The 16,121-nt window shown below is 32.7% G+C and overlaps 1 protein-coding gene across 4 annotated transcripts in view; it reads left to right on the forward strand.

Annotated features, from left to right (window-relative positions):
• The window catches only part of dusp10 (dual specificity phosphatase 10), a 24,377-nt gene extending 12,409 nt beyond the window's left edge, over positions 1-11,968 (forward strand). For 2 of the 4 annotated variants that reach the window (XR_016146103.1, XR_005625390.2), the window contains exons 3-5: positions 6,575-6,943; positions 8,097-8,459; positions 11,534-11,968. Coding sequence is in view for 1 of the 4 variants with exons in the window: in XM_039690256.2 (XP_039546190.1) it covers positions 6,575-6,943; positions 8,097-8,362 (635 nt within the window). In the remaining 3 variants the exon portion in view is untranslated. Of the gene's footprint in view, positions 1-6,574; positions 6,944-8,096; positions 9,748-11,533 lie in introns of those variants that run through there. The other 2 variants (XR_005625392.2, XM_039690256.2) reach the window with 2 other exon arrangements.
• Positions 11,969-16,121: the final 4,153 nt, after the last annotated feature.

The raw sequence follows: 16,121 nt of genomic DNA on the forward strand, positions 1-16,121 counted from the left end.
TCAAGAAACCCTGGAAAAAAATGATCACAGTTTACACAAAAACATGAAGCTGTTTTCAACATTAATAATAATCAGAAATGTTTCTTGGTCATCATATCATCATAGAGTGATTTCTGAAGGATCATGTGACACTGAAGACTGGAGTAATGATGCTGAAAATTCAGATTTGATCACAGGAATAAATTAAATCTTAAAATATATTCAAATAGAAAAGAGTACTTTTAAATTGTAATAATATTTCACAATTTTTATAGAATTTATGATCAAATAAGTGCAGGCTCGGTGAACAGAAGAGACCTTTGAACGACATTGTGCCTTTTGCTTAATGTATAATATGCATGGGTGTCACATGATCCTCACAGTGATGATTTTATTCCTCTTCTTTTGTGTGTGACATTGTAAAGCACATCGGTCAACTTGTGTTGTTTTAATTGTGCTATATAAGTTGCTGTTGCTATTTGATTTATTTTGTTGCGTTAATAAGGCTCATGTAGAATGATAAATGGGTTTGCTATACATCAACCACATGTTCTGCATCCACCCTACAGTAGACCGGTTACATCTACACGTAACACTGCAGGTCGTTGAGTATTCGCATGTCCATGTGTCTCGCTGCGACGGCCATGTGATCAGTGTGTGGTCAAGGGACGATGGCAGAGCGTGCCCGTCTTACTGAAAACCAGACACACACTTTATAGATCTGCTCCAAAACACATTGCTGCTGCATAGAGAGAGACAGTCATATTGTTTTCCGAAAGGTAGGGAGCAACATGAGGCCTTTTATAAGTTGGCGTCTTTTGGCCAAATCTGTTGTGGCATATGAACTAATCCCAGAAGGCAATGCGTGACGAAATCCAAGATGGCAATTTTATTTATATAGCACTATTTACTACAGCCACAGTTGACCATGTGCTTTACAAAAAACGGACTAAAAAAACGCCAAGAACACAAGGATAGAAATACAAAGCAATGAAGCATAACATACTGAGTGGTTTTTGAGAATCAAAAATTCTGACTTTATAACACAATTCTGACTATACATCAGGCAATTCTTTCTGACTTTATATCGTGAAATTCTGACTTTATATCACACAATTGTGTCTATATCATGCAAATATTACTTTATAACACAATTGCGATTTTATATCTCTCAATTCTGACTTTGTCACGCAATTCTGACTTTATATCGTGAAATTCTGACTTTATATCGTGAAATTCTGACTTTATATCTCGCAATTGTGTCTATATCACGCAATTATGACTTTATAACACAATTGCGACTTTATATCTCGCAATTCTGACTATATATCTCGCAATTCTGACTTTATATCACACAATTCTGAATTTATATCACACAATTGTGTCTATATCACGCAATTATGACTTTATATCACGCAATTATGACTTTATAACACAATTGCGACTTTATATCTCTCAATTCTGACTTTATATCATGCAATTCTGACTTTATATTGTGAAATTCTGACTTTATATTGTGAAATTCTGACTTTATATTGTGAAATTCTGACTTTATATCACGCAATTCTGACTTTATATCATGCAATTCTGACTTTATATCACGCAATTCTGACTTTATATCATGCAATTCTGACTTTATATTGTGAAATTCTGACTTTATATCATGCAATTCTGACTTTATATTGTGAAATTCTGACTTTATATCACGCAATTCTGACTTTATATCTCGCAATTCTGACTTTATATCACACAATTCTGAATTTATATCACACAATTGTGTCTATATCACGCAATTATGACTTTATATCACGCAATTCTGACTTTATATCTCGCAATTCTGACTTTATATCACGCAATTATGACTTTATATCACGCAATTCTGACTTTATATCACGCAATTCTGACTTTATATCACGCAATTATGACTTTATATCACGCAATTCTGACTTTATATCTCGCAATTCTGACATTATATCACACAATTCTGACTTTATATCTCGCAATTCTGTCTATCACGCAATTATGACTTTATAACACAATTGCGACTTTATATCTCGCAATTCTGACTATATATCTCGCAATTCTGACTTTATATCACACAATTCTGACTTTATATCTCGCAATTCTGTCTATCACGCAATTATGACTTTATAACACAATTGCGACTTTATATCTCGCAATTCTGACATTATATCTCTCAATTCTGACTTTATATCTCGCAATTCTGACTTTATATCACACAATTCTGAATTTATATCACACAATTGTGTCTATATCACGCAATTATGACTTTATATCACGCAATTATGACTTTATAACACAATTGCGACTTTATATCTCGCAATTCTGACATTATATCTCTCAATTCTGACTTTATATCTCGCAATTCTGACTATATATCTCGCAATTCTGACTTTATATCACACAATTCTGACTTTATATCACACAATTCTGACTTTATATCTCGCAATTCTGACTTTATATCACACAATTCTGAATTTATATCACACAATTGTGTCTATATCACGCAATTCTGACTTTATATCACGCAATTCTGACTTTATATCTCGCAATTCTGACTTTATATCACACAATTCTGAATTTATATCACACAATTGTGTCTATATCACGCAATTATGACTTTATATCACGCAATTATGACTTTATATCACGCAATTATGACTTTATAACACAATTGCGACTTTATATCTCGCAATTCTGACATTATATCATGCAATTCTGACTATATATATCGCAATTCTGTCTATCACGCAATTATGACTTTATAACACAATTGCGACTTTATATCTCGCAATTCTGACTATATATCTCGCAATTCTGACTTTATATCACACAATTGTGTCTATATCACGCAATTATGACTTTATATCACGCAATTATGACTTTATAACACAATTGCGACTTTATATCTCGCAATTCTGACATTATATCTCTCAATTCTGACTTTATATCTCGCAATTCTGACTTTATATCACACAATTCTGAATTTATATCACACAATTGTGTCTATATCACGCAATTATGACTTTATATCACGCAATTATGACTTTATAACACAATTGCGACTTTGTATCTCGCAATTCTGACATTATATCTCTCAATTCTGACTTTATATCATGCAATTCTGACTTTATATTGTGAAATTCTGACTTTATATCATGCAATTCTGACTTTATATTGTGAAATTCTGACTTTATATCACGCAATTCTGACTTTATATCGTGAAATTCTGACTTTATATCACGCAATTCTGACTTTACATCGTGAAATTCTGACTTTATATCACGCAATTCTGACTTTATATCGTGAAATTCTGACTTTATATCTCAATTCTGACTTTATCACTCAATTCTGACTTTATATCGTGAAATTCTGACTATCACACAATTCTGAATTTATATCACACAATTGTGTCTATATCACGCAATTATGACTTTATAACACAATTGCGACTTTATATCTCTCAATTCTGAATTTATATCTCACAATTCTGAGAAATATAGTCAGAATTACGAGATGTAAACTCACAATTGTGAGAAAAAAGGTCAGATTTGTGAGAGAAAAAGTCACAATTACCTTTTTTATTTTTCATTCTGTGGCGGAAACAAGCTTCCATAGTATACTGTACAAGTTTAATTGAAAGCCCATTTTGTCAGTGGTGAAGTACTCCTTTATATTACATTACATTATAGCTAATGATATATAGCTTAAGTTTTGGAATAGCTTAGCCGCACACGGGGACGCTGACTACATTGCCATGGCGTATTATTGTATTACTATTATAAGCACATTGGTCAACGTATTGTTTTAATAGTGCCATATACATTTTTTTTTGTAGTTGTTGTGTGTGTGTGTGTGTGTGTGTTAGTGTTTGTAACTGCTGTTACAACTGTTATTATCCTGCCATTTTGGCCAAGTCTCTCTTGAAAAAGAGGTTTTTAGTCTCGATGAGATCGTCTGGTTAAATAAAAAAAGTGAAATAAAAACATAAAATAAAAGTGACATTGACATTATTGAGGGACTGTTGAGGAATATCACTTGTACAGACTTGCCAACTTCCTTTGCCCAGCAGGTAACTCCTTTGTTTTTGAGGTTTTGAAAGATTTGAGTCTTAGAAAGTCAGTCGGGTTGTTTTTAGAAACTGGATATCAGTGGGTTTCCAAAAATGAACAAGCGTTGAAGGTGCTTTCCATGCGTGCATTAATGAGAGATTGTGTCACCGCAGGAACCCCCTTCAGTCTCAGTTGATGAGGAAGATGAGGAGGAGGATGAGTGAGAGGTTAACAGGTGCGACAGGTTTCACATTTGACTAACTGAAATTTAACAGACTATAACGTCACACCCTTTATTCATCGACGTCTGTGAGCGGAGGAAGCGCAGATGTTCATGTGTGGCCGGTTAAACATTTATCAGAAGCGTGTTTGCTGATGTTTGTTCTTTGTCATCAGTGTTTCAGCCGCTGTTTGCTGAGAGCTCAGGGGTTTCCAGCCAGTAACATAACTAAATTATAATATATCATAAAATAAGATTATAATAATTAGAATGTATTATGCCTAATATAATAATATTTATGGTTGTGTGTTTTACATTGTATAGCAACATCATCACTTATATTTAATAATATTATAATTAAATACTATAATATTAATTATATAATGTAATTATAATTATATAATATACATTTTTCATTAATTATCGCTTTGGGTAAAAGTGCTTAATTGTAAATGCAAATTATAGAAATGTATATTTGAAAATGGAAATAGAAATATTATATTATTTATGTTCTAAAAATAGAAAATATATAATAAAATATTTATATAAAATATATATTTTTATATAAAATATATAAAAATACCTAATAATGTATTCTATAGTATAAAGTAATATTATGATTAATATTTTTAATCTCATTATTAAGTATTATAAAATGGAAATGGAGATTAAATTAGATTGTTGTAAAAGACATAATTATTATATACAAATTATGATCTGAATGCCTAATAATGATAATATATGATGTTGTATTTTTGTTGTATAGCAATATTATAATTTATATTTAATAATATCATAATTAAATAATATTAAGTATATAATGTAATTATAATTATATACTATTAATTAGAATGAATAATGTTTTAAATAATTATCGCTTTGTATAAAATGTAAATTATATGGATTATATAATAAATTAGAAATAGAGATTATATGATGTGATATTATTTACTTGTATATAAATTATTGATATAATATACTGTGTATATATGTGCAATTTCTGTCATGTTTCTTAAATGTGAATTTATATCTCATATAACAACTGTGATAAGCACTGACTGGTCTCAGGATATAGTATTAATCATCCAGCATGCAAATAAGACAGATCTGTCACGCGATCTAGAATTTGTCCAACATGAAATGCAAATTGCATGCAAAAATTTTGTGTGTGTGTGTCACCTGACCTCAAAAACAGGAGACATCTCTTATGATTAGAGAAATGAGCACACAACTGCCTAGACTGTTGCTACTGTACATTCAAAATAAATGAAGGACAGAAATGTTATATAAGCAAATTAAAGTGTCATGCTTCTGCAAGGAGATTTAATTTTCATATATCAACTATAGTTTTAGGTTCTTTCTGTTGGTGTTGTGCAGTAATGTTTGTATTTTCTGTTATTGTGAACCCAAATAAATTAAACGCCTTATATAATGCCATTTTTTAATGGTTATTTGTGAATTTATGTTGCTGATGTGGAGATATCTTTTAGTCATTGATTAGCACATTCTGTCTTGATAATCTATAAATCACGTTCCCGGGGGCGGGGTTTATGTCAATTTTAGGGTTGGCGATGTCACTATCCCAGGAGGAAGCTCGTGTAGTTCTTCCAGCCGTTTGTTGTAGTCCTTAAAAAATGATTTCTTTAAAAGCAAATATCTCACTTTGAGCGTTGTAATTTTTCATACTGTATGTTGTTTATGCTCAAACAGCAACATTACACAAGTTAAAAAAGTGAAATCATAATCAACCACCCCTTTAAAGGTGCTGTATGTAACTTTTTTACTCTACTAAAGCATAAAAATAACATGTTTGCAGAGATTTAGGAAACATGCTTCACATACTCGTTTCTCTGAAAACAACTTCTACATCCAGTTATTTTACTTATTATTTTACACTTTCGGTATTGTCAGTCTGTTGTTGTTTTGGTCTGTGTGACTCCGCCCACTGCCAGTTCAGCCAATAGTATTTCGACACCCCCGGGATGCCAGATGGTGGGAAACACAGCGTATTGCAGCCATGGAAACGAGCAAACAAACTGGGCAGAGATTACAGATTCCACACAAACTAAAAAGCCTCGATATCCATCAATTATATGATCAACTCAAGGAAGTCTCCTCGGCTTTCATTGCCAATTGTGCTTGTTTCTGTCGCGTGTCCTTTAACTGGCACCTCAGTCTAAGGTGGAAACAATGATCTCTGATATTTTGTATTTGGACTGCAGTACCGATATCGACCACTAGCTGTCGTTCTCACAGACTGCACCTTTAAAGTAATGAATGTTTTTGCGTTGGTCTCTTATAGGAGGCCTTTCCGGGTTCCGGCAGAACCACGATAATCTGTGTGAGCACTCGCTTCACCTGGAGGAAGGACCGGACGGCAGTACTGCGATGGGCCTGTCGGGGGCGCTACCTCTTTCCCTGCCCTCCACACCTGACATCGAGAACGCGGAGCTGACGGCCATCCTGCCCTTCCTTTACCTGGGCAACGAACGCGACGCTCAAGACCTGGAGTTGATGCAGCGCATGGACATCGGGTTCATCCTGAACGTCACCACACACCTGCCGCTCTTCCACTACGAGCTCGGCCTCTTCAACTACAAGCGCTTCCCCGCCACCGACAGCAACAAGCAGAACCTGCGGCAGTACTTCGAGGAGGCTTTCGAGTTCATAGGTATGATGATAAAGAGAAGAGCGGGGCAATCTCATGACACCTGACGAGGACGTGTTCGGGTTATATTTCAGCCCCAAAGTCAACCGGAATATATATATAATATATATATATATTAAATCACAAATTATGCAGAATTATTAAACATAATATACTTTCAAATTGAAAATTTGAAAAATAAATAAATAAATAAATAAATATATATATATATATATATATATATATATAATTACTAATAAACTATATAATATAATTATAATAAAACATTATAATATTAAAACATAATTAAAAGCATTATACTTTACAATTGATCTGTAACTATATTTTTATTTTATATATATATATATATATATATATACACACACACATGCAATTTATATACATAAGTTCTAATTAAATATTACATACATTACATTAATGAATTATTACATTAATTATATATATATATTTATATAATTAATAATATTGTTATATTAATATTATATTATTATAATTATATTAATATTAATAAAATTATAATAAAACATTAAACATGTTGTTTAATTGTACATACTATAAAATAAGATAATTCATATATAATGCATATTTATAATGAATCATTATTTTTTTAAAAATTACACATAACACATTATATATAATTAATCATTACATTATATTAACTAAATAAATTATAATAAAAATTAAGTTTTACAAACTAATATGTACACCTATATATAGACCATTTCACAAGATGTAAACAACACTGGTCCAGAAGCACTTCCTGTTTCAGTTTTTTAACACTACATAAAAGCTGGGATAAAATACAACCAACAGAACATTTAAAACTGAATCAAAAAGTTAAACAAACATCTTTAAGATGTTTTCTTTACATGTGAAATAAAGAAAACAGTTACAAACTGAAACAGGAAATGCTTCTGGACCAGTGTTGTTTACATCTTGTGAAATGGTCTATATATATATATATATATATATATATAAGTAAAAGGGAGACTATAGTGAGCAGAGGCATTAGTGACTTGACAAATATTTAAGAATTTGAAATATTTCTGGCATTTTCCTAAAAGCCAGTGGCGGTGGGTCTGTTCGACACAACTCCCATCGTGTTGAATGTGTTGATCTCTGCTTAAGCTCATTCTGGTGTGTTTTCTGTCCACAGAAGAGGCTCATCAGGCCGGTCGAGGACTCCTCATCCACTGCCAGGCTGGTGTGTCTCGATCCGCCACCATCGTCATCGCATACCTGATGAAACACACCTGGATGACCATGACTGACGCTTACAAGTTCGTCAAATCCCGGCGGCCCATCATCTCGCCAAATCTCAACTTCATGGGTCAGCTTTTAGAGTTTGAAGAAGACCTGAATAACGGCGTCACTCCACGTATACTGACGCCCAAACTCACCGGCGTCGAGACCGTCGTATAAGATCTCTAATTCCCACATGGAATATGCTCTTGTTGCCATTTTAGACACTCTCTTGGACGAGGATTTGGAGACTTGCATGAGGAAAATGACCCGTCCTGTGAGTGTTCAGCCAAACACTGTGTTATGGTCTTTTCTGATGGCTCTTGGCCACTGGTACTGGCTAAAGCCCCCAGAGGAGTCTGGGAAATCAAGGCTTGTATCATTCTTCTAAATCTATTTTTATACAGGAGCGCGATTACAGCACTGTGCAATAATCAACAACCGGGTGTGTGATGATGTGTATATAACGATACGATACTGAGACTTCCAGCCCACCTGGTTAGATGTGCTTCTTTTGTTTTTTTTTGTCACGGATCTTTTCATTTAAGTTCAGTTTAGATGCACTGATTTTCTTCTTTTTGACATTTAAAATAGTCAGCAGTAGGGATGCACCGATATGAACATTTTGGCCGATACCGGTAACCGATAATTCTTTATATTTGAAAGCCGATAACCGATAGTTCCTTATATTTAAAAGCTGATAACCGATTAATTTGTTTTTAATTAAAAGCTGATAACCAATAATTATTTATATTTGAAAGGCAATAACTGATAATTCTTCATATTTGAAAGCCGATAACCGATAATTCTTTATATCTGAAAGCCGATAACCGATAATTCTTTATAATTTAAAAGCCGATAACTGATAATTATTTATTTTTAAAAGCCGATAACCGATAATTCTTTATATCTGGAAAGCCGATAACGATAATTCTTTATAATTTAAAGCCGATAACCGATAATCCTTTATATCTGGAAAGCCGGTAACGATAATTCTTTATATCTGAAAGCTGATAACCGATAATACTTTATATCTGAAAGCTGATAACCGATAATTCTTTATATCTGAAAGCTGATAACGATAATTCTTTATACTTTAAAGCCGATAACCGATATTTCTTTATACCTGAAAGCCGATAACCGATATTTCTTCATATCTGAAAGCCAATAACCGATAATTCCTTATATCTGAAAGCCGATAACCGATAATTCTTTATAATTTAAAAGCCGATAACTGATAATTATTTATTTTTAAAAGCCGACAACCGATAATTCTTTATATCTGGAAAGCCGATAACGATAATTCTTTATAATTTAAAGCCGATAACCGATAATCCTTTATATCTGGAAAGCCGATAACGATAATTCTTTATACTTTAAAGCCGATAACCGATATTTCTTTATACCTGAAAGCCGATAACCGATATTTCTTCATATCTGAAAGCCAATAACCGATATTTCTTTATATTTGAAAGCCGATAACCAATAATTCATTATAATTTAAAGCCGATAACCGATATATCGGCCGATAAATCTAAATTCAAATTTTAATATAATTTTTGAGAGCCTGATTACAAAAACAAAAGCCACGTTCTAAACACAATTATATAAAGTTCTCATTATAATTTTATGTAGATGATATATGACAGATTTTGCGATGCACATGTTCCACTTAACTATTTTAATTTTTTTTGAAGTGATTCCAATCATATTTCAAGCAAATCAAAGCCATCATGTTGAACATTCGCATCTGAAGTGTCTCAGCTAAAGGAAATAATACATTATTTATCAGCTTTAATATATCAGCCAAATGTTCTTATCGGGCTAAAAACGATAACATTAAAAATGATCAAATATCGGCCGATACCGATATATCGTGCATCTCTACTCACCAGCTTTAAACATGTCTTGGGTGAGCATTAATCGCTGACAATCAGAACAAACCTAATTAGAATGTCCTTTCAAAATAAAGGATTGCATGATTACTACAGGCGTTTGGACAAGAAGTATATTACTATTATATCATCATCCAAGTATAGATTAAACCAGTTGCTTGAAGATTAAATGACATGAGAGCGAGTAAATCATTTTAATATTCCTATTTGCTTTTTTAAGTCACCGTTGCACTTTCATATTTGTACTTCCGCTTCTGTAAGTGTGTGTTTGAGAACACATGAGAACAGTATATTATGCTTGTATGTGTTTGTATGTTTTTCGGCTTGGATGATTCACTGTGAACGGTGTAAAATTCGAAGGCTTGATGTTTGCGCGCACACACACGTCAGCCGTCAGTAAGAATTGTGCCTCTATCGGTGCCTTAACTTATATTCTGTGACTTTAAACGGCTTTAAACTCTTCTTAAATTCTCTTTAGCGCAAGGATGTTTCTGTGAGGTGCTCGAATGTGCTAGAAAAAGCAGAAGGTTGAATTTTTTTTTTTTTTTGTGGACAGTGTGTCAAACGCTGTGAAATAACAAAACTCTGGGCTTGTCAAAATGCACGAAAACAGCTTATCATTCTTCTTTACCTGCAGCCCGTCAAGCCGTCAAACTCATGGGCTTTTCTAAAACATACAGTTTTCATTTTTCAGCTTTACACAAACATCTTGCACTTTTTAACTAATTACTTATTGCTGCTCTTAGAAGTAGTACAACTAGAATTGCTATAAAATTTGACCTTATTTATATTTATATACTGTATATACAGTTATATATATATATATATATATATATTTATGAAGAGTTCAGATGCAAAAGCCTCTAAATGCCATTTTAAATTTTCTTCTAAAATGACCATTTTTATCAAGCTTGTGTATTTAAGTTCAGTAATTTCACTTAAATGACAATTAATAGGTAATCTTCATTGCCATTTAAGTGAAATCACTGAACTTAAATATACAAGCTTGATAAAAATGATCATTCTAGAAGAAAATTTCAAATGGCACTTAGAGGCTTTTGCATCTGAACTCTTCATATATATATACTGTATATATATATATACACACATATACATGCACACTCACACACACATTGACTTAACTTGAAATAGTTACCAGAGATCCTCAGAATCAATGAAAGCAGTCTTTTATTACTATTATTATTTTTATTTTTATTATAAATAATAAAAGCCCAGCCAGCATACTTGTTAATCTAACTAAATAAACATGATTGCATTCAAACCAGTAGATCAGACACTGTGTCAATCCCAGAAAACATCCTTCTTTTCCTCTTTCTCTCCTCCTGCAGCTTCAGTCTCCAATAATAATTCAACAAGACCATTAAATGAACATGTTGGATGATAAAAACGAATGCAAAGCACATTTGTAATATTTTATGCTTTCCTGTATATATAGTGAAAGGTGCAGATTGTGTTCCTTTGGTGTTGAGCTGATGCGAAAGGTGTGTTTGTGCGATCGACCCGGAGCATCTGAATCCGCCTCAAGGATTTAAAGGGCAAAAACCCTCCGGTTGCGCTCATCCCATTTTGCAGCCGCAGACGGTACACGTATTTGCTAATGGATTTCTATGCATTGTTTATATTTTTGCACTGACTTAAAAAAAGCTTTTAATTTCTTTCTTTTTTTCTGTTTTTCTTTTTTTTTATAAATATTATTATTATTTTTCCCTCAAAGGTGCTATGACGCTGGAGGCCTTCCACGATGTTTTTGCATGACCTGCTTTGGTAAAGTGTCTTCCTGTAAGCCAAGAGCTCTCTTTAAATGTCAGAGTTCAAAACACTGTTATTTTGTAATGTGGGGTTTGGAAATAAACGACAAAAAAAGAAACGATTCTGAATGAATTATTTAGTGTTTATGGTTGCATCACTGTAAGTGTATTTGTAACTCTATAACTCTGTGTATCCACCCAGTAACATGATTTAAAAAAAAAACACTGTAGCAATCGCATAGCAACACCCTGGCAACCAGCCACAACACTTAAGCATAGGCATAGCGATGCTCTAACATCTGCTCTGAGAGGTGTTGCTCAAAACTAAAGATAAAACTATTAAGGAAGCTGAAGTAACATAGAACACAAACAGTGTTGGGTGTAACTACACTGTAAAAAATGATTTTTTGGTGAAGTAAATACTAGTGAAAAACCCCAATGTAATTTACTTGAAAAAGTTAGTTTAGGCAAGAATTTAAAAAACTAAGTAAATTCCATATCAGTACTTATTTCAAGCGAGTATAAATGAAAGTGTAATATCAACTCAATAAAATTAAGTAAAAATTACTCAACTTTTCTGATACTGGGGTTCCCATCATGCACTGGACCTTGAATAATTAATGAGGTTAATTTTTCACTGGTTTCCTGCTGTATTTACATGTTTTATCATTGATTTTTGTTTTCAGTATTAGTAAATTGCCATTTTGTGACATTTCGAGTACATTTTTTGCTTAAAACGACACATTCAAACACAAAAACGATCCATCAAATGTTACCACCATTGTGTATTGTCTACCAAGTATTGAGGTGTTTGCATTCACATAAGGCTTAAAGTCTGACATGATGTGTAAATTACTTAGATGATCTAAGTAAAGAACATACTGTAAATGACTAATAAAATTCAAGATAATTGTTTTAGTGAAGTGTAATACAAAGGCAAAGGAAATCGGTATTAATCAACCTTTTACAAGCCGAGTTAAAATGACTTATTTTTTGTAAAGTTGACTTAATTCCACATTCCAAGTAAATTTAACTTAAATATTTCTAATTAAAGCTACTGATCATTATGTTTAGGTTTTTACTTGGCAAATCTTTGTAAATTTACTAGCATTTTCTGAGTGAGATCGTTTAGCAAGGTTTTTTCAAGTAAATCCTACTCCAAATTTTTTACAGTGTAATTACTAATTTAATTACTTTTCCCTTGAAAATGTAAAGTAAGGGATTACTCTGAATTTATCTGTAATTTAATTACAGTTACTTCTGATGTAATTGAGGTAAATACTGTGTATAGATCAATCCGATCTCGCAGCGATTCGTTTGCATTTTATGAGGTGTCTAAATATGACGACCGCACTCGTACAAATTCGTATGAATTATTGTAAAATATGTATGAAAAAAGTGTGAAATGTCATGAGATCAGACATTAAACAATAGTGGGTTTAACATCAAAATGTATTGTCTGATGCTAAAAAGTATGTTTTTATAATGTAACCTTTTCCACCTTGGTCAGTTTAAGGATAATTCATGCAATTTTATAGTATTTATTTGAAAGAATTAAAACAGATTCATGTCTGTCCTTGTATTATTCAGCTGGTTGAGATTGATATGGGATTTTAAAAGTAATTAGTAATTAAAAGTAATTAAATACTTTTTAGAGAGAGTAATTCGTACAGTGATCTAATTACACTGTTGAAGAGGTAATTAGTAACTAGTAATTAATTACTTTTTTTTAGAGTAACTTACCCAACACTGAACACAAATATTAGATTAAAAACTTAACTTAAAAACCAATAACAAAAGTTGAAAACTAAATTAAGTTGAAGTACTAGAAGTTTTGCATATTTTCATACAGTATAGGCCTGTTTTAGGAGGACCATTAACATTTTGTTGGATTGTGATAAGTATTAGATGACTGTTAGATATTATATTATATAGATATTAGATTATAGATTTCTCATATTAGATTTGTCAAAACCTTGAATTTAAAAACTAAAATAATATTTTATTTATATATCCCTGAAAGGAAAGTATAAAAAGTTTCTTTTAAAAATGACTTTTTAAAGGTAAAAAAGTAGCCTATATATATATATTAAGCAAAATCAACACAATTAACTTGGATGTTTAAGTTGTTTTAACTTAAATTTCATTAACCTGACTTTTAAAAAATGACTTGAATCTTGTATAATTTATATACTAGTACTAATTTATATACTATATACTGAAATAAATGTATTAAATGATGTAGGCCTACTAAATTTACTAAAACCGAAAGATTAAAGCTCAATGGAAAAATTTTATGACAAACTAATTAAAAATGGGGAAAAAATATTCAAACTAAATATGAATACATACTAAAATAAAGAAATAAATTGCACTTCCATTTTCTTAAGAACATGAAAAAAAGTCTTTTGTAATAAATAACGCTTAATATGTATTAAAATATGAGAAAATGTCACACTCTCGACCCTGAGTCGGTCTATATTTGCTCTGTGATATTGTCCGGCTGGGAGGCTTGAATTCTCCCCGCAGGAGCAGAGGCCAAAAATAGTTTTTAGTGTGGTTTCTAATTAGAAGTGATGAGAGTCCCGCCTCATTAATTTGGTCCAATGGTTGCTGTCAGTCTTTCGCACTAGAATAGCCGTGATCACAGTCTGACGCCGGGATCCGTGTTATGGACGTATTAGGCAAAGCATGAGCAGAAAGGAGGAGCTCGGGGTTTGCTCGTCCATATCTCACGGGTCCTCAGTTATGTTTCAGGCAAGGTTTAACTGCGTCTCAGATGCTCACTGCAAAAAGATTTTTGACTTGTGTCCTTTAGAAGAAAACCAATCTGACCCAAATGGGATCTTTCTCTGTGGAGAGCAATCTAACAAACCAACGTAAAGTAAATTCTCACCAGGATTAGGAATTGAGAGATTGAGACAGACTGATTTGCTTGTGTCATGGGAAGTGAACCATGTAATCCCCCTTGGGTCTGATTCGGGGTCAGCTGTCGGGGAATGTCCCACCTTACAGACATTTCTAAAGTGTGCCATGACTGAATAACCCTGTAATCTCTTCATTCAGCTTATTGAACTAGGAGATCCTATGTGAAAAACTGATCCAAGACCTTCAGGACTCCAGCGTTACTCTTGTGTGTGTGTGTATGTGTATGTTTAACAGTAATCATATTTCTGTAAGTCATATTTCACCTCAAAAGAATGAAAATAAATCATAATTTTGCATATGAAGAGTTCAGATGCAAAAGCCTCTAAATTTGACATTTTCTTCTAGAATGATCATTTTTATCAAGCTTGTATTTAAGTTCAGTGATCTCACTTAAATGGCAATGATAATTACCTATTAATTGTTGTTTAAGTGAAATGACTGAACTTAAATATACAAGTTAATAAAAATCATCATTAAAGAAGAAAATTTCAAATGGCATTTAAAGGCTTTTGCATCTGAACTCTTCATATATAGCCTATATAGCCAGGTCATGTCTGACCTAAACGTTTTTTTTTTTTTTTTTACATTGTGATATAATTTCCATGCCAATAATGCACATTACACCTCATAATCTCATTGGTTACAGATAACTTAAACCAAAGTCTTATTTGAAGTCGTTATTTGAAATCAAATAGCTACACTTTAAAGGGGTCATATAATGCCATTTTTGTACAAGTTAATATAAATCTTTAGGGTCTAAATGAAAACTTTGTAATATACTTTTATTAAAAATTCTCATTAGTATTGTAAGAAAACACTAATTTTACCTGGTCAAAAACAGCTTTGTTTTCAGCACGCCGTTTCAGTGCATGTGTCTTTAAATGATAATGAGCTTCGCTGACTCCGCCCCTCTGTTCTGCGGGCCTTTTGACACAACACACGTTGCCTTGACAACAGTTGAGGTTTATATAAAGAATGGCAGCGGGAGTCTTTGATGACACATCTGTACAACATATCAGTTTGAACCGGAGTCGGACCCGGAGCAAGATGACGGCCGTGAAGAAGTTCGACAATTAAAGGAGACGTTCACTTTAAAAAAAAACTTTTGCTGATAATTTACTCACCCCCATGTCATCCAAGATGTCCACGTCTTTCTTTCTTCAGTCGAAAAGAAATTAAGGTTTTTGATGAAAACATTCCAGGATTTTTCTCCATATAATGGACTTCAATGGGAACCAAACGGTTCAAGGTCTAAAAGAAACTGCAAACTGTTCAAAGGGCTTTAAATGATTTCAGACGATGAATAAGGGTCTTGTCAAGCGAACCGGCGGCCATCTTGTCACAGGC

Source organism: Pimephales promelas, chromosome 13 (genome assembly GCF_988280905.1).
Source record: "Pimephales promelas chromosome 13, fPimPro1.hap1.1, whole genome shotgun sequence".
Lineage (NCBI taxonomy): Eukaryota > Metazoa > Chordata > Actinopteri > Cypriniformes > Leuciscidae > Pimephales > Pimephales promelas.